The sequence below is a fragment of the Zeus faber genome (genome assembly GCF_960531495.2).
Source record: "Zeus faber genome assembly, chromosome: 21".
Taxonomy (NCBI): Eukaryota; Metazoa; Chordata; class Actinopteri; order Zeiformes; family Zeidae; genus Zeus; species Zeus faber.
The window spans coordinates 10799036-10826028 of record NC_137208.1 but is presented as its reverse complement, the minus strand read 5'-3'; the positions used below and the strand labels follow the sequence as shown (position 1 = coordinate 10826028).

Genomic DNA, 26993 nt, shown 5'->3' with positions numbered 1-26993 from the left:
GCCCTCTTGAGGTGGACACGTCGTAAAATACATGTTTTATTGAGTCGGAGCGCTCCGGCTTAAATAGCCCCCCCCCACCTCCTGGCCGACACGTGGATCGGGGGTTGTACCGGAACGACTCCGGCACGCTGGGAAAACGCGGCTCAAACGTGCTCAGCGAGCGACGCCGAGAGCGGAAAAGGACTACGGAAGGCGTGCGGGAGGAAAGACTAAATAAAAAAAGTAAAAAAAGGAGGCGGGAGGAGGGGGGGGGCTAACGCACCTGCTTCCGCCCCGGTTTCACCAGAGCAGGGATTTGGAGCGAGTGCTGACTCCTTTCCTCCGGTTTTCCCCGGAGCTGTGGCTCGACGGCGCGGCGTTGCGGTGGCTCCGCTTGTGCGACTCCAGGTAAAACTTGATCAAAGTGAGAAAGGTTCAAAATGAGTCAATTAAATAAGCAACAGACGGACAATATCATACAGCAATTTGTATTGTGGGATATGGAAGAAGTTATGTTTCAACTTCTTTCTCTCAATATATATACAGTATATACTGTGTGTGGATACACACACACACACACAGACACACACACACAGTATGTGTATTGTTTATGTGTGTATCTGACTGGAAGAAGCGATTTTGTGGAACTAGAGGGAGGATGCTATTTTTTGGCTATTCTTTAGCCGCACACCTTGTTAAAGTGTTGGCTCATAGCACCGGTTCATAACACCACCTCGCTGAGCGCTTTACAACTGACACGCTCACCACTCTGCTGCAGCTTCTCACTGCGCTAAAACGCAGCCCAATGGGAAAAATGTTAAGCCTCCTTTCAGATTGGTGTTAATAATGAATAAAACGAGCTCAGAGCTGCACTACCTTCTTGGCGAACGCCCGTCCGCACTGGTCGCAGGCGTGGAGGGAAAAGTTCTTGGTGACCTTGACCTCAGTGCTGCTGGACTCGGTGGCGTTCTTCTCCGAGTGGCCGTCGTGCCGCTGGGAGACGGAGGAGGCGTGGTCCGGGTGGTGCTTGTCGCTGCGTCGAGTCAGCGGGGGGCTGGCGCGCTGCTGTTGGCGCTCCTGGTGGCGCTCCTGGTGGCGCTCCTGCTTTCGGGTGACCGGCGCCGAGGGGCTGAACGTGGACGCCGACGACGAAGAAGAAAGGTCCAGCTGCTTCCGAGTGACGGGCGGCGAAGGAGCGACCGCGGCGGGCGCCGAAGAGGAAGCGAAGTCCAGCTGCTTCCGGGTGACGGGGCTGGAGGCGCTGCGCCCGTTCACCTCCGTCCTGGCGCTGACGGCGGCCTTCTTGGCGGCGGGGGGCTCGCTGAGCACCGTCTCGGCGGGCCGCTTCACCGCCCGGCTCTCCAACTTGGGCATGATCTTGGCCAGGTAGACGGAGTTCTTCTTGTGGACCACCGTGATGTGGCGCAGGACGTCGCGCTTGCGGCGCGACTCGTAGCGGCACAGCGGGCAGCGGTAGAACTTGATGAAGATGTCGTTGCCGTCCGTGTGCAGCTCGATGTGCTTGGTCAGGTTCTGGCGCGAGCTGAACTGCCGTTTGCACAGTTTGCAGAACAGCTGCTTGAAGTCGAAGCCCACAGACAGCTTGGGTATCTTGGCCCCGCCTTTCCCGCCAGAGGCACCTCCACGGGTCGCCGCCGCCGCCGCCGCCGCCCCCGACGAGGCGGTGGATTTGGGGCTGGACGGGCACTCCTCCACCTTGACCTTCATCGCCTCTTTGGGTGCGGATAGGTCTTTTGCGGCCTCGCTGCCGTTGCTAGGAGTCGGGGCGGCTTTGCGGTCGCGGTCCTCGTCGTTCTTGTCGTTCTTGTCGTTCTTGTCCTTCTTGTCATTCTTGTCCTTCTTGTCCTTCTTGTCGTCCTCGTCCAAATGCTCCACTGTCTCCTCCTTCACCCGGAGGCTGTTGCCGGTGGCGGCACTGCTGGTGCTGTTGGAAGGCGCCCCCGAAGCGCCGGTGCCGGCACTGCCGACGTGCTTGAGGTTGTACAACTTGTGGACGATGTGCATGTGTCTCTTCAGCATCAACTGAAAGTGCAAAAACGGCAGAAATTCAGGTTAGAAGTTTCCGCCGGTTTCGCGGACTCCTGGAGGTCCAACCAACAGCGGAAACCGCGGAAAAATTGGGCAAACTGACCTGAGAGCTGTAGTTCCTCTTGCAGAGCAGGCAGCGGCAGGACGCCAAGTTGTACTGCAGCGGTGCGGAGGTCGTACCCGCGGGTTTGGCCTGGTTCTGGTTCTGATTGGGAGCGGCCGTTTTGGCGTACAAGCTGGGGCTCTTGGAGGTTTGGGGCCCCCGCGTCGGAGCGGGGTTGCTGGTTGCCGGTGGCTTCTTGGGGGGCGTGGCATCCAGGAAGAGAGGCTGGCCCGGCCGCGTGGCGATCTCCGGCGTGATGGCGTCCCGCTTCAGGCCACGGTGCACCTCATCGTAGTGGCGGCGCACGTTGGCCTTGGTGGCAAACGTCTTGTGGCACACGGGGCAGGATTTCCCCGTGGGCGAGGAGAGATTCTTCGGTCGTTCTTAAAGACGACGAGAGAGTGGGAATCAACTTACAGCAGTTTTATCGAAAAGATAAATAAATACAGATCTTCGGGGGGGGGGGGAAATGGTGGCAGAGCTTGTGATATAATCGGTAATAAAAAACACAACTTGTAAAATCTACTGTTTTAATTTTTCTCAACTGTATGTTACATTTGGAAAACATGTTACTATTTAATTATCTTTAAACTCGACCCCCACCATCGTTCCCTTATTAGGTGGGACACCATTGCAAATTCAATCCAAATCAAAATGAATTTTTATATATATATATATATATATATATATATGGAAAAAATATTCAAGCTACATATTGGCAAAAGCCCGGTTTAAAGTAAAGACTGAAGCCAGGCTGACCTTTGACCACGGAGAGCAGGCTGGACGGCACCGTGCGGGTCTCCGTGTACTTCCTGAGCTCCTCTAGTTTGGTCTGGTGCATCTTGCGGCAGTGACGGCGGATGCTCCGGCGAGAGTTGAAGTCCTTCCCACACAGGCAGCACGATATGGTGACGTCGTCCACCTGAGAGGAGGCACGAGGAGGTGCTAGATCCAGTTTCATTTAGCGGCGAGGAGGGGAGACTCTAAGGTGTAAAAACCGCTTAAACCCTTGAAACGGAACAAGTAGGTGAACTGTGAAAAGGCATAAACAGCACTGCAACATAAAAACATCACTAAGTGGAGAATGGGAGAAAAATACATATCAGAGGAAGGCATCTTTTCCACATTAAAACGAAATTCCCAACAGCTCCCGGTGCTTCTTGAAAGAACGCTCAATAAGCAAAGGTTGCCAGGCAACACAGCACGGCACCTAAACAGTTATGGCGCTGACTTTGCGAGTCCTTATTATCATATCGTCATCTTTTACACAAGGGACAGTGAGCAAAATGAGATTTTCACAGTCGAACGTGTGCGTAGTGTCATACACACACACACACACACACACACACACACACACACACACACACACACACACACACACACACACACACACACACACACACACACACACACACACACACACACACACACACACACACTTTTTAATAGCTTTTGAAAAATTCTGGTTAATGTTGGTTGCTAATTCGTTCTACTTGAGGGCCTCCTCGTGTGTGTGTGTCTGTGTACGTGTGTACGTGCTTGTGCCTGTGTCCGCGCGCCTTTGAGTGAGTGAGAAATGTCAGTACACGCTGAGAGTGGAAATTGAAAGTGAGGCGTTGCATCCAGATCTGCCCTCTCTCTCCCTCCTTCACCGACCCCGCTGTTGGAGGCTTCCTCCTCTTCGTCCGCCTGGGAAGCCTCCTCCTTGGACTCCTCCTGCGCCTCCTTCTCGCCCTCCTCCTCTTCCCCCGTCGCTCCCTGGTGGTGGTTGCTGCCGCTGTGGCTCTCCGCCTCCCCCGCCTCGCTCTGCTGCTCCTCATCCGGCAGTTCTGCCGACCACGACACCGGGCTCTGTCTGGTGCTGAGGGGACACAACGTGGCTTCAACATTACGACGAATTGAAGAAAGTGGCTCTCAACGTGGGGCCCCCGGGGAAGTTTAAAGAAAAGGATTATTGGAGTCAAGAGTATCAGTACAATATCATGGAGAAAATATCACGGTACCATATGCTGTATGCACGCGCACACACACACACACACACAGCTATGGAAATTTGGACCAAATCAACAAATCTACCTAACAAATGAAGATTCTACTTCTTTTTCAATAGAAAGAATAATAAAAATTGTTAAAAAAAAAATGTTGAAGTCGCGGTATCAAATCGAGGGCCCTTGATGTGAAAAAGGTTGAGAATCACTGTTGTGAGAGGGTTGCGATAATCAAATTGCATGATTGTAACTGTTCATTTAAAAACAGGAGAACACTATTTATAATAAAATGAATAAGAAATGAATAATAATGGCTACGGCGTCACTGCACTTGTCATTCCTGAGTACACACATTGGATCTGTCACGCCATGGGCACACGAGATGACTTTCCAAGTTGTCTGATGGCTGCACTGTTCACGACGACACGACGTTCCGTCTTGCGATCGGGAATCTTTCAGTGTTGTGGTTTCACGCTACGTGACTGATCGGTGACAGGGCGTCGTCACACGTTACAACATTCTTTCACGAGGAGGAATGCCCGACGAGTCCGTCGCGTCTCCGAACCACGTTTTGTCACGAAAACACACGCGAGGAGTGACACCGAAAAGCACGCGACACCATGGACAGAATTATGTATTTTTATTATGTTCTTGATCACTATAAAAAAACAAAAAACGAATAAAAGCAGAATTTAAACAAGAAATATATTAAAAACCTAGAGGAGTAAAGTAAAAAATAGGCAAACACTTTATATGGGAGTTTTAAACTCATTCATGGAAAATGGTAAATCAGCCGAGCAAAGTACTAGCAAAGTACTCGCTTGTACTGGAAAAAACGACATATTTTGTGGTGCCAAACCTACGCGACGGGGTGGAGGATCTGACTGCCGGACGCGGAGACGTTTTTGGTGTGAAGCGGCTTCTCAGAATCCGAGAGGGAGTGGACTCGCCCACCATAAATCTCCACGAGCTGACCTTTGACCTTTGAGCGACGGGCACAAACTTGCTCACAAGCGCCGACCCCGGGTGAGAACGGAAAAGGACTCACGTAAAACTCAGCTCGTGGGGTGGGCGGGGCTTTGACATGGCTGTGATTTGATTGGCAGGAATGCAAACGAGGACCCAAACGATCGATCGATGGGATCGAATAACAATTTCCCTCAATTATTGGGTGAGGTCACTGGATGCTGACGCTTGCTGAAGACCCACGATGAATATGAAAGGGAATCAAGTGAAATAAACACTCCTAACGCTCCTTTAAATTTGCCCTGAGGCGAGGACGACTGAGCCACGGTGAAAACGTGTGAAGAAAGAGATAAAAAAGGAAACTGTTTTTTGCTGTTTATCCAAATTGTCTTTCAAGGCTGCTGCTGTAAGTAAGCAGTAGCAGATCCCAAGTCAAGTACACTGCTTAAAGAAGGCCTTTTACCCAAAAAAAACATGCTTTGGTCACAACTGAGGGTTTGTACACGATTCATTTTTCCCCCCGCAGTGTCGTCGCACCTGGAGAGCTCCTCCTCGGTGGTCAGGTACTGGAACATGGCCTTGCTGCTGGTGGGGATGGGTTCCAGCCGGACCACAAAGTCGGCCTGGTCCTTTTTGGGATAGATGGCCTCGAGCAGCTCCTTGATGGCGTCGCTCTCCCTGTCGCCCGACGGGCCTGGAGGGAGGAAGACGACGGCGACAATTCGTATTGAAATGTGACTGACTCATTTTTTGCGTTCGAGCAAAATAAATCAAGTTTTGACGTTATTAAATGATTCTCGTGAGAAATTCCATTCACCAGCCCTCTCACCTCCCTCGCTCATAGTGCGTCACACCGACTGAACCAAACAAACCCAGTTCCCGATAGATAGATACATAGATAGATAGATGGATAGATATAGATGGACAGATGGATCGATCTGGAATTGGGTTCTTGGCGATTCACTGGGTAAAAAGAGTCGTTGGGTTTGTCCGACTCTCGGTTTGTTTGGTTCAGTCGGTGTGACGCACTATGAGGGAGAGAGAGAGAGAGAGAGAGAGAGAGAGAGAGAGAGAGAGAGAGAGAGAGAGAGAGAGAGAGAGAGAGAGAGAGAGAGAGAGAGAGAGAGAGAGAGAGAGAGAGAGAGAGAGAGAGAGAGAGAGAGAGAGAGAGAGAGAGAGAGAGATAAAAAAAATATAAATATAAAAAGAGTCCAGCCTTTCACTACGACCAATAGTCGTCACTTTCTGTGTTAAAACGTGAGCTTGCTCTGATGAGCACAGAGCTGTTGTTCTGCTGGAACCGATAAATTCCGTGAATGACAACAGCCTTGCAATTTTGCTCTTGCAGCGCAACTGGTTTCCGTTATTTTAAGTGTGGAATGGCGAGCTCTCACACCACACTAGTGTGCGGCACAGTTATCCACTAAAGGTTGATGTAACATATATTGCAAAAGATGATGTATCAAAAAATATATGTGATTCCATGGAAGGACACCACATCTGTGTATTATCCAGATATATTTTAAATTCAATACTAAACGATATTTTTTGGTGACACATTTTGCAATACACTGTACGAAAAGCTGCAATTACTGGTATGTTGTGCAATATTTTACAAATATAATGAATGGTATTGTTCAACATACTGTACAGTATATGCAAATACTAATATCACGTTTAGAAAAATATCGGGAGCAAGGTTTACATTAATAATGAAAAGAATGTCAACATGTTAGAGCTCTATATTTACGTTTCGCGAGGGAATAAATGGAACTGTCGCGCAGCGAGGCAGCTTGTTTATCCAAAACTGCAATCATTATCCTTCATACTGAAAAAAAAAACATCCAAATGGGGCTATTCATCCAAATAATTTAACCTCTGTTCAAAGTTCAGTTAACATAACCATAATTTCCCAATAGATAGAGAGAATATAGAGAACAAAGCAGACAAGTGCTCATAGAGATGAATGAAGAATGGAGAGAATTCTAGATGAGAGGAGGAGCAGAAGAGGGTGGAGGAAAGGACAGAAGAAGAGAGGTGTGAAAAGGAAAGGAGGGGAGGAGAGGAGAAGCGGAAACGAGGGGGGCAAAAAGAGAGAAGAGGAAAAAGGGGAGAGGAAAAGAAAAGGGGACAGGAACGGAGGGAGGGAGGAAAGGAGGACATGATCGTGGAAGAGTGGCGGGGAGAGGGAAGGAGCGGGAAGGAGACGAGGGGCGCGGAAAAGGACAGGAGGCGGAGGGGAGGAGGGGAGGGGCGGAAAAATGGGGGAGGAAAAGAAAAGGAGAGGAAATTAAAGGAATGGAGGGGAGAGAGGAGGGGGAGGCGGAGGAGGAGGAGAGGGTAAGAAAAGGAGGACGTGAGGAGACAAATAGGAGGACGTGATGTCAAGCCAATGGAGGGAAATAAAACAGAAAACTGGGGCGCACCGTGTACAAAGAAACATTTTTGAATAAAAACACCGATAGCCAAAAAAATACAAACGAAATGTGATACTATGCACAGGATAAATTCATGTTATGGGTATATAGGGTATAAAATATGAATATGAATTAGTACTATGAACTAACTAGGTTACTCCAGCACCTACAGTGTTATGCCAGGATGGATGGATGGACGGAAAGACAAATTAGGCGTGGGGCGTTCGGGGCGTGTCGCGAGAGGAGGAGGGGGGAACATAACGAGCGAGCGACAGATGGAAGAGAGAGAGCGGGAAGAGGAATACGAGGTCGTCGGGAGCGACAGATTGCCCGGTAAAACGCAGGGCGCCCCGAGGAACCTGGGGAGTAATCAGCGGTGTGTGTGTGTGTGTGTGTGTGTGTATAAACTACACACTTTCACCATCCTCTAACACGCGCAGTATGTGTGTGCTCACACAGGTGCCTGTTGAAAATGTGCACATATCTACCTACAGGTAACCGAGAGTTGAATTTAACAATATTAAGACCTTCTTAAAGACATTTGAACACAATTCTATGTCGTATACAGTACATCCTTATTCGATGAAGTATTACAGCAAAGTGTTGTGGGCAAGGATAAAGGTATGTACTATATTTTTGGAATGGAAAGGTGAGTACTGGGTAGAAATGGTCGGTTATGAATTTCTGTCGTTAAGAGACCTTAATGAGACCGGAATAAATGATTTGTCATGTCATACTATCATTGTCGCCCACTCGGCATCCACGCCAGTTTGGTCATCCAGGAAGGCGGATTCTTCCTTCTGTGGCCCCTTCTCGAGGTTTCTTCCTTTTTTTTTATTATTTTACCCCAAGGGTTTTCTGGGAGTTTTTCCCTTGCCCCGACGAGGGTTTGGACCAGGGAATGTCGTTGATGTCTATGTTAATTGTGGATTTGTGAAGCCCTTTGAGGCTGTATTGTGGTTAAGTTCTGTATAAATAAACTTGACAATAAATCCAGTGGTTTTTCCGCAGAACTTTGGAAAGGCAAGTCAGTTAAATACAATCAGACGAAATGTTTATGTTGAAAAAAAGAAATGCTGATTTTACAGGACTTAATGACATTTAATTCATACAATTTGTTTGTAAACTAAATAACATACTTTTAAGATTGCTGCAGAAACCTTCCATTTCCTCCACAGACCGCCAGGGGGCAGAGAATCCCCAGTTTGGTGAACCCTGCTTACGTGCCCACAAGTGCCTTGAGCACTTTACTTGTTTTGTTGTTAATATTTACCTTGAGCTTAACAATTGTCACCAAGAATTTCGCATTTGACAAATAAAACTTGAAACTGAAATGAAAATGACAACTGAATTAATCTAAAAAAATAAAATTTAAAAAAAAGTCACGCGGGACAAAGTTTCCGTATTCTGTGTGGCATGCGCGCACGCACCCCCGTGCACGGCACCCTGACGGACGTACAGAGGAGAGCTAAGTGATCGATGGGAAGCACTGGGAGAGGCAGGGGCGCTCACCGTCGGGCTCGTGGAGCCGCTGCAGGCAGTAGTACTCCTTGTGCGTGATGAGGTTGGGCAGCCCTCTGAACAGACTGCGGCAGATCTTGCACTCGAAGATGGTGTCCACCTCCCGCAGCAGCATCTGCTTCAGCTGGCTCGTACCTGCAACCACAACACGCATGAGGTCCTGTCGTGTGAGGTCCTTGTTTTCAGGGGAGGCCACGCGCCCCTCCCAGCATGAGAGAGAAGGATATGCACGTTAGGGCTGTAACCACATGCGTACACAGTTCAAGTGAAAATTGTATTTTTTAATCTCGGAGTGGGAAAAAAAAATACATATATATTATTTATTTATTGCAATTTCAACTTTATTTTATTACATTTGAGATATCACCTCGCCCTCCCCCTGTGGATAATATAGTATTATCTTATATGCTGAATAACACTTTAATAATACACCAGGTACTGAATATTAAAATAAATGATTTGCTTGTGCAGCCAAAGAGGGTGGCTAAATGGTTTCAGAGATTCAGAAACGTGGTTTTAAACTGGTCGGGTTGCTCTAATTTCATGAGGTGAGACCGTCCTCATCAGCGATATTGCAGCTTACGTCAGACATAATGACGCTGATCTAAAAACAGCCATTCAGTGCTTTGTTGTAGATTTGATTCACAATCGCGCGCGCACACACACACACACACACACACACACACACACACACACACTTTGATAGTAAAGGTAAGGCCCAGTGTGAATGGCAGTCTATAACTCACACACACCAGCAGGACACTAGTTGAGTAACACACCAATTAGCAGTGACGCAATTTCCACTCTCAGCATTCTCACTCAAATGCCCACACACACACACACACACATACACACACATACACACACAGAGACACACAGACACACACACATACACACACAGAGACACACAGACACACACACACACACACACACACACACAGACACACAGACACACACACACACACACCTGAGCGAAAGCACTCAATGATCTGCTGGATTCCCGACTTTGAGGTCTGCAGGGGCTGCTGGAGCAGAGGAGGATCCCCTGGTTCCAAACAGTAACCTGGGGGGAGGGAGGGAGACAAAATGAACAATGGAAAGCTTTGCACCTGATGGTTCAATTGATGATTTTAGGTATATATAAATACATTTTTTTTGTGGTTTTATTCCATTGATTGATTCCTCTGATTCCTGATTAATTTCGACCATGAAATGACAAATGGTGTTATAGTAACAAAAATAATAATAATACATGCTATTTGTATTCCCTTTTCCCAATGCTCAGACATTTTAAGTGAAACAACATGAAAAAAAATCACTAGATGAAATCACAACTCCAACACATCCCAAAATTGCTCGATAAACTGTATTAACCTCGTAGTCTAAATTTTAAAATTAAATTAGAATTAAAGCACACGGTATATACATTTTGGTGAGGCTTAAAATAGCGGATTCTTTTTCACACCCGAAAAGATTATTAAATGTCCAAAACTGAATCCGACTAATTTTACATAATTCGACTCATCAATTATTCCATTAACCGCATCGGAGTTCATGCGCTCATTCAGAAAGTGATGTCTAGAGGCACAATGAATCACAGACAGACACACACACACACACAGACAGGCGCGCAGACACACACACACACACCACACACACACACACACACACAGACAGGCGCGCGCGCGCACACAGGCGCACACAGGCACGCACACACGCACACACAGGCACACACACACGCACAGGCAGGAGGACAAATAAGCCTGCCATCTGTCTTTTCCTGCAGAGGTAAAGTTTTAAATAAATCCTTATTCCATATATTCACTCAAGCATTCAACAGTGTAATGTTTTCATCCTTTTTGTGGAACAAACGAAGCGAAGAATAAGAAGATGCTCATCCGTGCTCACAGCCACAATACAAAGACACAGCGGCGTTGGCAAAGTGGTTATTTGAGGCAAACAGATGTTTTTTATATCCACACTAGCAATGACAACAGGGGAGAATGGGTTGCAGGACGTTGCTTCTGGAGCGTCCAAGCCAAACCTGCATACGGCGGCGGGGACAAGACGGCCGATAAAATCAGGGCGGATCCGCCCTTTTTCTTTAAAATGGATGGTGAAGGCAGTACGAGTGCTTGGGGATTTTCTTTGGTGGCTTTGGTGGACACACACGGCGACATTTCCAACCCAAACCGAAAAACATTATTTAACAAGTAGAGGTGGAAAATCCGGGGTTCAGAAGGTAAAACTTGGCTCCAGAACATTGAGCCAACCACGTGTATTTGACTTTTACATTCTGAACCAGGGACTTTCCACTCCTGTTCAACGTCTCTTCTGCCATTTTTTTCGACACTAGCGCTCTTCACGAGAGGGCGGCGGCGAGCAAAAAACCCCCGTACACCCTGAAACCACACTCGAGCGGGCGGGCGCCCACAAAACACTCAGACACCCCGATCGACATGCATTACGGGAGAGGGAGGGAGAGAGAGAGAGAGAGAGAGAGAGAGAGAGAGAGAGAGAGAGAGAGAGAGAGAGAGAGAGAGAGAGAGAGAGAGAGAGAGAGAGAGAGAGAGAGAGAGAGAGAGAGAGCGAGCCTTTTATTCTCCCGGCGCCGCCCCTCCCCTCCCGGTTAATCCCCGTGGACGGGTCAATGACCCTCGTGACCTTTACCCGAAAACACGGCCAATCAGATCGGGGTCCTTGCATCACGGTGGACTCTGTGAAAAGGTTTCCGGCTGTGTGTACCATGGATAAATACAGAGGAGATTGCTCCACTGAGAGGGCGTCATCACCGGGAGATCACTGATTAAAAGTGCTGGATTTATAACACATGTAAAAAAAATAATCATTACTTCGACCCAATTTAATTCTATCGTTTCAATTTCTGAACCAATTTGGAAAACTGTAAGATCAATACTTTGTTTGAAAGTTATGCGATTGTTGATTATTTCAATTTCAGCTCTGAAATGCATTTGCTTTTCCACGCATCTTTCACGTACACACTCTGAACACCAGATGGCAGAATCATCGCTTCATTCGTTGTGATGTTGACATAAAAAAGTATTTATTAATTTAAATCGTTTAGATTTTTAGATTTGCTTTCAAAAGGTGGTTTGTTTCATAAAATATGTTGTGTTATATTCACTGAAAACTATATAAGAAATAAAAAGTAATATTAGAAACTATAGTAGTCCAACTTCAAATGATAAAATTGTACTTGAATGAACTGTCTTTGTACATTTAATGCTAAGGGCGTAAAGCAGGAGTCTTCTACGGTCGCAATTTGCTTCCATTCAATCTTTGTTGGAAATATTGTGATCGTGTCAAACAATTGATTATCACTACCATCACGGGGAATTTCACAATATCAATATTGATCATCAGCTTTATCTGCCAAAACAAAGCAAAATCCCACTAAATAACCCAGGTTCATCACATTGGTATAGTCCTATAAAACATTTTAGAATTTTTTTTTTAATCCTCCATTAAATATGACACACCTCATATTTCGAATCTCAAAAGACGGGTGAGATGATGAGATGATGACGTCACGGCACAGCCCTACATTGAGAGCTATACGGGGAATAAAACTGTTCTCCTTGTTGACAGTGTTAAAACCACTGAGCGACACAAGGAATTCAACTCGCCACCTTGGCAGCGTTGATGCCAGGGGTTTAAAGGTTTAGGGACCAGGACCCTTTAACTCCCCTCGTAGGATGAGGTGCTTCTGAGCCGAGCGTGGGGGGGGGACAAAAACCACCAAGGAAGCTGAAGAGGCCGAGAAGTCAGGAAGGTGGCGTACCTGGCTCGTGACCGCAGCCGTCATGGCCGCCGTGCGCGTTGGGCTCCTCCGTCTGGCAGCTCTGTTCTCTGGTGGCTGCGTCTCCGTCAGGGCCGTTCTGGGGCTGCAGCGGGGGGATGGGCTTCCAGAGAGCCTTGGCCAGCGGCTGGCCGGACGAATCCTCCTGGGGGTTCTGGCTCTCCGAGGGACTTTCTTCCTGACTCTGGGCCTGGGGCTGGGGCGGGGGCTGGCCCTGGGGCGGGGGCTGGGCCTGGGGCTGGGGCTGGGCCTGGGGCTGGGGCTGGGGCTGGGGCTGGGCCTGGGCCTGGGGCTGGGGCTGGGGCTGGGGCTGGGGCTGGGGCTGGGGCTGGGGCTCGGGCGAGGCCCCGGACGGAGCCAGGGCCTCGGGTTGGGCTCCGTCCTGGGTCGGAGCCGCTACTTTGGGCTGAGGCCGCAGCGGAGACTGCTGCGCGTCCTCCATCTCCACCTCCATCCTACCGGCGCTGCGCGTCCTCCATCTCCACCTCCATCCTACCGGCGCTCTGCTGGACCACAACCAGACACAACAATAAAAGCTAAATTAAAGAGGACAGGTTTAAAAAAAAATACTAACGGGTTCAAAGGATGAGTAGAAAAACTACAATAGTAGTTGGGTCGGAGTGGAACTAAGCACAGACTGAAGATCAATGTTCGATGGTGGGCCTACTCAACTGCCGGCCCACGGGCCACACACCTTAATTCAGACCGGCCCTTTCAATACATTTTAAGATTAGCAATGAACTGCAGTGACATTCCTTCTGGAAATACCTGTGAGGCTTCAAGTAGCCTGGTAATTGTCCTAAAGTGGGCAGGGCTGGTGATTCAGGGGGTGGAACCAGGCAAGGCCTTGAGAACAAACAACTGAAAACCACATGACTATGCTGCATCAGTGTGCGTGTTCACATGAAAGCGGAGAGAATATTTCGTTCATTTTAGGGCTTTGTTTTTGTGAACCGGTGAAAGTAGAATATATCAAAAAGAATATGATGGCGGTTTTGCGATTTCCGTTTTTCTTTGTTGAACACACGTCGTCGTATTCCCGACAAGGGAAACCTCTTTCGTTGGAATTCGTCAGGCCCATGAACCCCTGTGGAAAGAATTCTGCGTCACAATTCACAAATAAACACAATAAAATGTGGAGTGGTTTCCGGAGTGGAGTGGACTCTTACCGCGGAACAGAGGATCCCGGAGTGACGCTTACATTTAAAGGGTTAAAAATTACATAAGATAAGACCTTCCAGACCTGCTGGTTATAAAATCAATCAATATTCAAATCAATATTCCGTCTCAATATATCCTTTTATTTAATTAGTATCCGTATAATAAGGGGGATAATGTTACCTCCTGTCCTGAATTTCCTCCGGGGTTTGTTAAAAGTGCTGTCCCATATATATATATATATATATATATTTTTTAACCCTTTACATCTGTGTGTACATCCCAGGATCCTCTGGCACCGTGGGGTTCCGCTCCACTCCAGCATCCAGTCTGTACTTCCACTCCACCCCCTCCACCCGCCCACCGCTTCCGCCCTTAATTGTGACACCGATCTCCCGCCGGAAGAACCGTGTCACAAATAGAAGAAAAAAGCAACGCGATCCACGGGCGTAACGAGCCGGTCGTAAGCGCGTGTGAGCGTTTGGAAGTTGTAGATCAAGTTGCCATAAAAGCAAATTAAAATTGTATTTAATCCCAGACATATGACGCTACCTTTAGTCGTAAAATGCTTTACACGAGTGCGACGCCATTGGTTTTTGGGTGGGGAGATCAGTATCTTTTTGTGTTTATTTGCATTTAAAAATCTAAATACTGATTTTCAGATGGGGAGATATGTTTTGTGTTTTTGCGTTCACGAATCTTTATACAGAGTTGTGGATTTCGTTACATTTGTTGAATTGTGACAGAACTCCTTCCATAGAAATCCTGCCTTCCGACAGAATGCAGTTAAACAGCCCTGCTCGAAATAAAGCAATTAACCCCTTCATGTCCCGTGGAAAGTAGATGTTATGACAGCAGATTGTGTGTGTGTGTGTGCGCGCGCTGTCGTGTATCCCGAGTGGCCAGAAAGCCGGCAGGGAGACATTAACCTTGTCGCACACACATACACACGAAAACACACACTCCTCCAGTAGATAAGTGACTCTGCACTTACCCTTCAGAGCGTGCACATGTACCCGTGTGTGTGTGCGCATGCGCGCGTTATGAACATGACTCTTGACCAGACCTCATCTTGTCCACTTTACGTCCCCAGTCCTTCCTCCTCTCCATCCTCCCCTCCCTCCCTCCCTCCCTCCCAATCCATCCTCAATCTCTCCCCCTCTGTCTCAGTCTTCCCTCGCCCCCTGTGTCACCGCTGCCCTTGACTAAAGGGTAAATGAATCCACCTTCAGTGTCCGGGCACAATACAGTACATCATAACAGGCTCTTTGTGTCATAGCATGAACGTAATATCCCTGACAGTGCAAGACTGAGACACAAGTAGGGCCATTTCAACATCATTATCATTTTGTATATTTTTCTGGCTATTTGTATGTATTTGACTTTTTTATTTTTTATTTTACTTCGCTTTTTATTCTTGTTTATTGTATTGTTTTTATTTTATTCCTCACACTGTTGAGCTGCTTTTAACACAAATTGTCGGTGGAGAAATGCACCTAAACACACCAAAACAAATTCCTAGTATATGTTAATGTACCTGATAATGTCGCCAGAAACAAACTCACACCTACCCCACAGCACAAAACGTACGTATGCGCGTGCACACACACACACACGTCACACAAATACACACATGCGTTTGCACGTGCACATGTGTAACAAGCATGTGACAATACAAAACCAGGTCATTCGTAGCAGTTTGGGTTTCGATCCAATATAACAGTGCTGACAACTGGCACGGTTAGAAGCTGGAACCAGGGGGGGAGCAGGGGGCTCAGCACACACATGTAAATGAGGGACTAAAATTGGAAACTTGATCAACAAGGGGTTAAACGGGTTCCACAACATCACCTAAGCATCACTCAAAAATACATTTATGAGTTTTACACACACACACACACACACACACACACACACACACACACACACACACACACACACACACACACACACACACACACACACACACACACACACACACTTTTGTGTTATTATAAGTCTACATTAAAGGACGTGGCTTATGTTTGTTTGCATTGTGTTTTCTTTGCATGTGTTCAATATTATAAATGAAAATTTTTTTTAGACTGTAATTGTAAATACATTAAGCAAATTCAAATGCAAATCTATTTATAAAGCACTTAAAAAGGGCTCAAAAGGTTTGACTAAAGTGCTTTACAGAATATTTTTAATTAATTATCAGGGTTCCAGGGAAACCTATTGTAATTGTATTTTTCTCCCCATTTTTGTCCAATAACTCATCCGGACATTGGTAACTTTTTGTCCATTTCGGCACACGCACAGTCCAGTCTCAGCATAACCTGGCCACAAGCAATGGCACTGATTGGACCATGGGGGGCGCTATAACACGCATCCTGAGTCAAAGGCTCATTGCTGTCGGCATCTTTGTCCTATAGAAGTAAAATACATGTGAAATACAAGTGGAAAAAATTTGAAATTGGGAAATTGGGTATCTGCCTATTTTTTCCCTGTCATTTAGATTTTTCTTTTAAACTTTAAAAATCTTCTCAACAACCGAACAAATCACGCTAAATTTGCGGGGCTGGTCCACGGGATACGCATGAGCATAGTTTGAGAAAAGGTATGGGATCGGTCAAATATTTGGCAATTAGTCGGAAGTCGCTGAAGGTTGGTGCATTGCCCACACGCCAAGGTTCTAAAACTTCTGGTCGGGTGGTCAAGCGAGATGAGTTTGTGGAATGAGGCGCTTTGTGACATCATACTATTTGCTATATGTTAAAGTTGTGGCTGTGAACGTCCATTCCCACCGTGTAGTGTAGTGTAGTGGAGACTCCATCGCTCTGCAGTGGTTGCAAACTGCGCATACTGTATATGTGTGTGTACGTCTGTGTGTGTGTATCATCTTACCTGCTTGACATTTTATCCCTTCTGCCCTTTTTGTAAACATAAACACATTCTGTTCGCATCTCCCGGAGCGGTGTCCCTCCTTGTTTTGTGCCATTCGAGCTGGTCCTCACACACAAAGTGTAGGAGTCGAAAACGGACAAAAAATATATATATTCTAGTGTTTGTGTCCTCACACAAGCAGTTCGCTTGCAGCCCCAGAGCAACGGGTCCAAATTGTGTCCGTTTTATTTTAGTCCCAAAAGTTAAAGAAAAGTTGATGAAATGCCTCTGAGGGACATGCAGCGTTCAGTCCGTTTGAATGGAACCGTGTTGTTGGGAACTTCCACACGGAGTCATTTCCTTCCTCAGAGACGCCGTGAGGCAGGACTCTGTGCACTACGATATAGTAGACAGCCACCTTCTAGCTTTCAGAATAATGTAAGAACACGCAGCAAGTGTATCAGCTTGTAGTAGCAATTCTGCGTGGGTAGTAATTCATTACGTCTGCTGCGTTCAAGGGAAACTCGGAAAATTGTAACTTGATTTCGACGTAATGCTGAAATAAAGACGAGCGACAGTACAAACTGATGCTACGTTCTATGGGAGCTCAAAAATTTGTAATTGGTGTCGATAATAGACCCTGTGTGTTGCTGCCTTCAGATATATTTATTATTATAATTTATTTTCAAATTGGAATAATGATGATGCATATTCACCATCAATAAGTGCCTTGTTACCATACTTTACTTGATTGAATTTAATTGGTCTTATTGAATTCCATAGAACAATCAAATGAACAAAAAGAAAAAGACAGATTAGCCCTTTATATTAATTATTGTTTTACCAGCTCTATGCCACATTGGTATTTTTGTTTCTTTTAACCAACACAGAGCTGGTTAAAAAAAATCAATAAAACGTATGATGGGTGCCTAAACAGTCCATAACGTGCGGGATACAACACATGGTAGCAGGGGGACATCCAGGCTTCCAGTACCTGCCTGCGCAGAGCGCTTCTCCTGCCGGACTGCTGGGCCTTCACCATCCTGACGGGTCGCAGCCAGCAGCTCCAACCTGCAACTTGCAAATACACTCTGGTAAACCACGAGCTGAGTAGGGGCCGAGTGGGGCTACGAGGTTCGGCAAAGGTAAGGGATAACGTGCAGCCCGCCGGCCATTCTCGCACAATAAACCCCAACTCCATCAGAATTTAGTTTTCCAGAGTCGTGTAATAATCGATATAATAATCTTTCAGTGGTATACAATTTACGTGAAACATAAGATATCGCCATGCCGTGAGAACTGCATCATCTGTATTGTGGCCGCCGAGAAGATACGCGCTAGGACAGGGGTCTCAAACTCGGGGTCACTGGACATGCGCTATAAAAATCGCCCAGCCCTAACTGGAAGTGCAGCTTACTCTTGGAGAATGAATTATTTCCCTCACGCCGACAGTACGCATTCATAAAGTTTGCACCAAACGTGTATCATTTTTGTCCAAGTGAGGTACAAAGATGTCTCGAGAGGTACAAATTTAAAGGTACAGAATTCTAGTGGTTTCTTTTCTCGTAGCCAGTCTACAAGTTCTCCTTCCAGTTAGGCTATGTATTTAATGCAACCGTAAAAAACGCTCAAAAACACTTCAATTTATGGAAAACTACAAATAACAAGAAAAGGAAACACAAGTCTCCTTTCAGCGAAAAGGTGTGATTTCTAGGCTGCTTATTCTTTGGTCACAGGGGCCTTCATTTATAAAGGCCATCCTTTCTGTTGACGTAGAAACTCGGCAGAAACCCATACTGCACATTTAACCTGGAAATATAAGCCAGAAGAAAGAAAAAAGCCCGATGTGCAGAGAAAACTTCTGAAAGTGTAAATCTACACATCTATATCAATAAATATCGATTTTTACTGTTGTGCTCTTATCAGAATGGACGGAGGAGGGAAGGGTATGGAATTAAGTACACGGTTTTGGCTCCAGTCTAACTTTTTTTTCTCCGTGGTCATGAAATGAGGGTTACAGCAAATAATCTGTCACACCACTGTTAGTGCTTCTTCTTTTACAAAAAGGTGCGGGTCAGCGGACTCAAAGCACAGGCACGAGGGCCGCATCTGGCCCGTGAGATAATTTAGCATGGCCCCGACACGCGTTCATCATATATCGTTGAATGTGGCTCCCGAAAGAACGTTACAATCAAAACGCTGAATGAATACATTAAAATGTACTGAATGTTTTTAGAATATAAAATATTATATGAGAACTTTTATTTTATTCTAATGTGTAGATTCACTATCGAATGGTGCAAATGTTGAAAATTTAAAATAAAATTATTTAACTTTTTTTTAATTAAGATTTTACAGGTGTGGGGCACATGAGCTATTAAGAAGAATGTCCAGTAACTAAAAGAGCACAACTTAACATTTACTAGTTAGAACCACATGTTCTGTTGGAGAGACAAACAAATAGGTGGGAAAACAATGTTAGTGCTGCCCTCTAGCGGTGCTCCAACCAAGCACCACTGTTCCCAAACTGTAAAACGCATCACAAAAAAAAAAAAAACCCCAAAAACACCTTACATCGCCTCAAAGGCCCCTCAACAAACAGAGCCTCCAGAAAATACAACAAATCTAGAATGTTAGGTTGTTAACCTGTGATTTCACCCCAAAACCGCTGCAATAAACTTGGTACACTTAGTATCTCTACACGCTTAATGTAAAATAAATGATCGTTAAACCAAGAAAGCGGTGAATAAAATGAATTACTGACAATAACAAAAAAAAATCAATCAGAGATCCCACTATTCTTCAATGTTTCGGTATTTGTATCGGTATTGACTATCAGAAAAGACTCAGTGGTCACTGTCGGGAAAAAAATAAAAAGGTACCAGGGCACCCCCCCCTTCCATATGTTACACAATCTATAAATGCGCCTACAATTCTGATTCATGGAAACGTCCGAGTAAGTGACCGTGAGCGACAGAATATGGTACAATAGAGGATTCAGAACGAGCGTAGAACGTGATACTTCAAGCGAGTTGTTAAGTGTGTCTCCGACTGCAGATGCCACAGACGGATGCTGCCAGCGCTGTGTTCACCCTTCTCTGGCATAATGAAATTTCCACAGAGGCCCAGAGCCTTCACATCATCCATCACTCAAAGTGGATTTGCATTGCGGGTGTTCGGCCGGCAGAGGGAGACAGAGGCACGGGTTTTTAAAGTTTAGGGAGGCCGGGGGAGAGAGGAAAAAAAACAAAAAAAACAAAAACTTTTTGAAACATAAGGCAAAACTCACGGCGGCCGTCACAATGTAGTGTGAAAATAAGCGATTTCGATATAAAAGATGTTTTGTGCCAGCGTAGAGCATGTGTTTGGACTAATTCCTTTATGCTACTGGGAAAAGTGACCTGAACGGAGGAGGAAATAGGAACGGCGTCAAGAGTTTTATGTCTTAATGACCTTTTAACATTATAATTTAACACTTTTTAACATTCTTCACCCTGTTAAACAATTAAACAAAAACAATAAAAAAAAAAGCAACCAATATATTGAGAGACGAGGGTTGTATCCCTCATACGGGCTTCACATTTTGGGGACAATGTCAATTTTTCGCACCTATCAGGCTGGAGGGGGACTGAGCTGAGCCCTGTTTCAACAGAAGAAGCCCTGCAGGTACATACTGTATACTGTACCACATACCAGTATTACATTGATTACTTTTTAGGGACATTTTTAAGACATATTTTGACGAAGACTTTTTATTCGGGTGGGGTGGGTCATCTCTCTTATTCAATAAGGTGCAGGTGAGTACGATATATTTTTGTACAGAGCAGGGGCATTAGGTAGAAATAGGAGGGTTATGAAATACATGATTCATTGATTTTCACACACAACTTGAGACGGGAAAGTACAAGCATTTGAGGACTTTTTAAGGACCTGCGGATAACCCGATACACAGACACTCACTCACAGCAAAATACACCACGCATACACCCATGAGGTTGGGGGTGGCAGACGTGTTTCCATGGCAATAAGGCAAAGGCGGTTGTAAAGTGGAGATTTTCCGTCTCGTCCAGGTAATGAGAAGGAGTTGCTCCAAACTCCGATGCAGCAGCTCTCCCATGTTTAACGACACACGCCCTGAGCGCAACGCCTCAACGGACGGGAAACTATTTGAAATTACCCCCCCAATAAATAATGAAAAAAAAAAAAATGGAAAAAAAAAGCGGACATCGGCGTCTCGTCAATTAATTTTTTTCCAGCGAGTTGAGGCGATGCGGCTACACGGCAGAGCCTCGGCCCGCCCAGTCGATGCTTGCATGGCTGGAGCCACGGAGGCCGTGCATCACCGCCGCGAGTGCAATCGATTCCCACGATCCCGCGGGAGCCGGTGAGGCCTTGTGGCTACCGAGCCCACTCTGAATGCACGCGGTGGGATTAAAACGGTTACGCTTTAGGAGTTGTATTGGGGTAGAGCCTCCCCGATATATAACTGATATAGGGGGAGAAAGTACGTAGAGTTGTGAAGCCTTGAAACCAGTTCTTAACGCCGGGTTTAAACAGGAGGGGTTTGCTGCGAGCGACAACACAGAGCCATCGCTTGACAGATGTAAACGTCCCAGTTGCCCAAAATGCATGTAATACAACCTCGGCATTTCAACCAGAAAAAGAATAAAATTCCCCCTGTCTTAAAAGCCCTCAGGTTCTACACGGACAGGGCCCACTCTGGCAAGACATTCCGCCGAGTCTCCTCCCTCGCCAACGGCCTCTCCGTGGTCAGGCAGCCCCGAAGTCGGGGTTTTGGGGGCGTCATTTCCTAACCGTGCTTCCTCTCACCACAGAACTTCCATGTTTCCTCACAGGACGCAGGCTTCTGGCAAACACCCCGCTACACCTGCCGAAAAAAACACCGTGGGGGGGGGGGGGGCAGACGGTTGGAGACGCTATGCTCCTCTGCCGCCGTCGGGGTCTTGGCCATCCAAGATCCACAATAAACCGCGGAACAAAACTCTGCGTGTTTATCTCCCCAATGTGATGCAACCAAGGGTGACAGATTACTGCCAGCACACTCTGCTCACGAACCCCCACACGGTTCTGAGCAAGCCGGTGTGGAACAGTTTGACTCGTCGCATTGAAACAAGATTCATCTACTCTCTGTCGGACCGCAATTCAAACCACCTCGACGATTTGCATTTTTTTTTTTTTTTTTTTTTTTTGGGGTGTCTGTGAATGGTCTTTCAACTCCTTTCATCGGCCAAATGCTTGTTATGCTCCCCTTTGAGCTTCGGCAAACACTTTTTTTTGAAGTAGCTGCCGCGGAACAACTTGCAGCGTCTGCAGCTGTTAGAGTCGTCCCAATACGTGGAACGCACGCTGGGACGTTTGGAAACCGCGTGGCTTGGCCGGAGCTAAACAATTTGCCACCGAGTTATCGCCCGTAACACCGCCAATCAGAGCCTGCATTTCAAAGGGGCTTCGCAGTCTCATGTTGTGTGATTTATTTAACTAGGGCTTTGCGAGTTCGTATTTTGTTTGGGGAAGAAAAAAATAAAAATAAAAAATAAAAATAAAAGTCAGGAGGTGCATCTTCAGCTATTCCAAGACACTTTCTGAGGGAGGTCGCCTTTGTTCCCAAACTCCCGGAGTTCATGATAAAGTAAATGAACGATACCGAGATAACAGGAAAACATACAGTAAGGGTGGGGAGGTATCCTCCTAAATGTCTTTTTAGGCATTTCAGTCAACTGGAGAAAAAGACGTATTCCTACAGTATATCAACTTCACTTTTACAATTGGCTTTTATTTACACCAAAATATGGTTTAATGGTCGAGTATCCACAGCGGTCCTCGACGTGTGGTCCGGGGGGGGTCTCCGACAAAATGATTTAATAATTAAACTTAGACATACCACCGTTAGAGAATGCACAGTAATGACGGTTTGGATCATAGATTCACTGGTGTCCCCCTAAATATAGTATAGACGGGTGTGGAGGTTCGGATTAAAATCATATCTAACAATAAACGTCTTCTCAGATCGAGGGTCCAAGAGACGACATTTCATCAAATCGAGGGCCTGTGGCCCTAATGTGTGTGGAGAAACTTCCACACCGGCGATGCACTAAATTTCCCATTGTCACTTGCAATGTGATAAAGCTTGGACACATCAATAAACACCTCACATTGTATTCTAGAGCCTCCCATAAACCATTTGTGTACAGTGTATAAGAGGTATAATCTCCAGAAATCACCAACGCAAAGAGGTAGACAGACTAAAATAATTACTTCCACGGGCGGCACTTCAGGTATTTCTAAGCCAAGTGTTAAGCAAAGCAATCTCAGCCTCCCAGAGACAGACCAGTAACTATCGTAATTACAGCCATGATAAATCAGGAAAGACACCACAAAATAGAGAAGGGTGCGGGGAGGGGGCAAAGCGGGAAAGCTAAATTCCCAATGACAAACGGTTAAATGAAAGGCCGCAGAAAAAAAATAAATAAATACAAATACCTGAAAACTCCCGCTAGAACTATATGACAGACAGGCCGCCACCACGCGGCGTGAGAGAGAAACTAAGCGATGAATGACACTGGACCGCATCCTAAGTGGTCGTAACCCCCTTCCTCCCCCACCGAGGGGGAAAAATGAAGCAGGCCTCCGCAAAACGAGAGCTGGGCCAAAACACTTCGACACGTTCGCCTTCGCCGTGGACAGACCCGGGGGACATGCATTTCTCACCGGCAGGGTTGACCGGCTGGCTGTTGACTGACTAGACACCGCACCGGACATGCAACACGGAGAATGACTGTAGGCGTGGCGAGATCACCGGTTGGATGATTTGCAGGACGTACACCCCGCTGTCGGGGAAATCGAACGTGCCTTCCTACCTCCTCGAGACCTCCACGAGCGACTACCGAGCGGCCGTTTTTCCCGGGAGACGGCCTGGTTTCGCCAGTTTGAGGACCGAGTCCACCCGCTCCGTGGCCTGGGGAACAGGCCAAAGTGGCCGAGTGCACACCGACACGTCACCGAAGCGTCTGAAATCGTGCGCCGACATTATTAGACCGCTTTGGTCAACGCCTCGACTCGTCTCGTCTTGAAGAGAATGAGAGGTGGAAGATAATATTCAGTGAATGGAGGTCACCGCCGCTGCTCCCCGCTCGACAGGAGCGGCGTATCTCAGCATTCCAAGGCCCGACGATCCCAACAAACAACTTTTAAATGGAACAAACGCGGCAAACGCGTTGCACTTTGAGGCCATACATTAGAATACCCACGGGCTATATATCCTCTGACAACATCTCGTTGGGCACGTTGGACAACATCTTTGTTCTTTAAAAGCCGCTTTGTTATCCCCGCTGATGTATTTTGCAGCGCCCACATCATATCGCCGATGAAGGTTTGCGTTGGACGTTTGCACGCCTGCGGCACATCAGCCGTTTGTGCATCGCATCTTTCACAGGTAGCTTACGCACATTAGGTTAATTAACTTGGATTCCGATTAGGCACACCGCGTCGAGGGCAGAGCCTGGTTCATACTTCGTCACACATTCAAGCCGGTGATTCTCAACCTTCCCTCTGTATCAAAAGACCCCTCGATTTCACCTCTGATGACATTTTGTCCCCAGTCCGCGAATGTTCTCGTTGTTAGATTCGACTGGGTCCAAACTTCCACCCTTGTCTGTGCTATAGTTAGGGAGATGACAGTGAAACCAGGATCAAAACATGTCATTGTTGTACATTCTCTAATGGTGCTAACGTCTTGTAAATTAAATGATGAAGATTAACTTTTAATCATCTTGCAGGGGACCCCCCCGGAACTTATTGGAGGACCCCTGGGAGGTACCCGGACCCCGCGTTGAGAAATTCGGATTCAAACAATCCGTTTGTTTTTTAACTGCTGGTCTATTTTTTCTTTTTTTTTTTTTAATGAAAGGTTTTAATGCGCACTGATAAAGGGAGCAAATACAAGTTCAATATTGCATCAAGCTGTGCGATCGTTTTGGCAAAGATAAAAATAGTCTCAATCTGCTACACCGCCTGACGCAGGTCTTGCAGGATGAACCTCTGCATCTGTGGAACCTGTTTTTGGATACGGGAACTCTCCTGCTTTCTCCTTGCGTCGCCTTGGCCTGCTGCGTCCGGTTAAGATACCTGAATATACCGTATGTAATATCATACAATACAGGCATTCTAATGGGATAGCGGACGCAACACTCAACGTGCTCGGGGGGGGCGTTTCGGAAGATCTAGTCAAGAAAATACTGACAAGTAAACGTGTGTTCTCTCAAAAACATGACTCACCAGCAAATTGACACCAAATGAATATACAAGCTGGGGACGGTAGCTCAGGAGGTAGAGCTGGTAGTCTAGTAATCTAAAGGTTGCTGGTTCAATCCCAGGCTCCTCCTGCTAGCATGCTGTAGTGTCCTTGAGCAAGACACTTAACCCCTCATTGCTCCTGATGGCTGCGTCCGTCGGTGTTTGAATAATTGTAAGTCGCTTTGGATAAAAGCGTCTGCTAAATGACGAAATGTAAATGTAAATACAACATGTTGAAGTGGAAAATCCATCAGATTGTCTGAGTTGTGTGAATTACACTACAAGCCCCAGAATCCTATTTGAACCGGCAACAGTCTTTTCCACCCCACACCCAGGTTTGACCTCACCTTCGCTCTAGGACTTTAAAAATGTAAAGTGCGCCTTCTACTGATTGATAGATTTTTTTTTTAATTGAAGGGGCGTCGGGTATTTTTTGTTCCTATTTTGGGAATATTCATCCGTAGAGATAGTTTACTGACCACCACGAGCTACGCTGCTTTATAAAATTCACCAATTCACAGTGGCTACCCGTCACTTCTCGCACATGCAGGCAAGGTTTCTAACCAAACAGCATGTGGAGGAGCACATGCATACTGTAAACACATGAAATAGTTGTTTCTTTAAAAAATAAAAATAATAATAATAATAAAAAAAATTAAAAAATTGGAAAAAAAAAAAAAACAACAACAACATAGCAGCCAAAGAAGTATCAAAAATCGCGTTTTTTTTTTGTTCTTCGACTATTTTGCAAACAACTTCTGACCGTGAACGCCAGAACAGCCATGCGCAGTGCCCAGACGCGCAGCAGCAACAAAACACACCCAGAGCCGCTCCAGACCCGAGGCGCAGAGTGGATGATAAAACACGCCCGTGTAAAGTCATCGTACTGTTCGGCGCTCATTTCTTGCGCTGTGAATCAAAGTTTTACGGTCCCGCCACCGCGACCCGGTACCTCTCCGTCGCACACAGCCGAGAGACATCCATCTTTCCGCGAGATATTGACACAAGCGAGTCCGCGGCGGCCACATGCACGGAGCGCCGTGGAGGAAGCAGCCGTCCACGCTCCCCCCCCTTACGCATCCGCTCGCACGGCGAGATGAATCGTCACATCCACCGAGAGGAGTGCATCGGGGAGGTGGGGCCGGGGTGGTTTGGAGAGGGTGCGCACCGGCATGGCTGCAGCCCGACTGGGTGCATGTGCATCGGTTCCCTCTCCAGCGGGATGGCGTTAGCACACACACACACACACAGTCTCCATTTGCAACTCCATCGCCCCCCATGGGCGTGCGAGGCCGCGGGCAGTGACGCAAACGGTGCTGGAGATTTGCGGATGCCGTGTCCGTCGAAATTGCTGTTTCCCTGCTCCACGGGACCGGGATCGGACCGGTCCGGTCGGGTGGATGTTTACCTCCAACCGAGGCGGATGAGCCGCCCGATCCCCCGGGCTACGGGTTGCATAAGTCGCCCGGAAACTTAATTAAAAAATGTGAACGGACAATACGAGCTCGTACTCTCGGTTAAATGTGCTGGTTTAATCGGATGCGATGTCCCGGGGGCCTCTCACCCAGCGGCGAACCGGACCTTCTGAATCCAGGAGGAACTGCGCAGGACGCGGGGAGCCAGTGGCCTCTTGCACCGTCAGCGCCGTCCTGCCAGGACGCATGCACGGTGCGTGGCGGTGCGAGAGGCCACAGGGCAGCCCGAGTGCAACTTGGGACCGCATAAAAGGGCCCGCACGGACACCATTGTGCGATTCTGAGTCCCCAAACTATTCAGAGGCACCGGGTTGACGTGGAGGCGGCGGTTTGCAGCAG

General features: G+C 46.9%; 1 protein-coding gene across 1 annotated transcript; it reads right to left on the bottom strand.

Moving 5' to 3' along the window:
* Positions 1–262: 262 nt before the first annotated feature.
* On the bottom strand, positions 263–26449 carry znf800b (zinc finger protein 800b; the record flags this gene model as incomplete). Its single annotated transcript, XM_080022607.1, is given in 12 exon segments — positions 263–393; positions 856–2022; positions 2132–2514; positions 2876–3053; positions 3788–3992; positions 5623–5779; positions 9015–9158; positions 9991–10086; positions 12826–13093; positions 13244–13349; positions 26348–26422; positions 26424–26449. Coding segments are annotated over 12 exon segments (2919 nt in total). The 3' UTR covers positions 263–279.
* Positions 26450–26993: the final 544 nt, after the last annotated feature.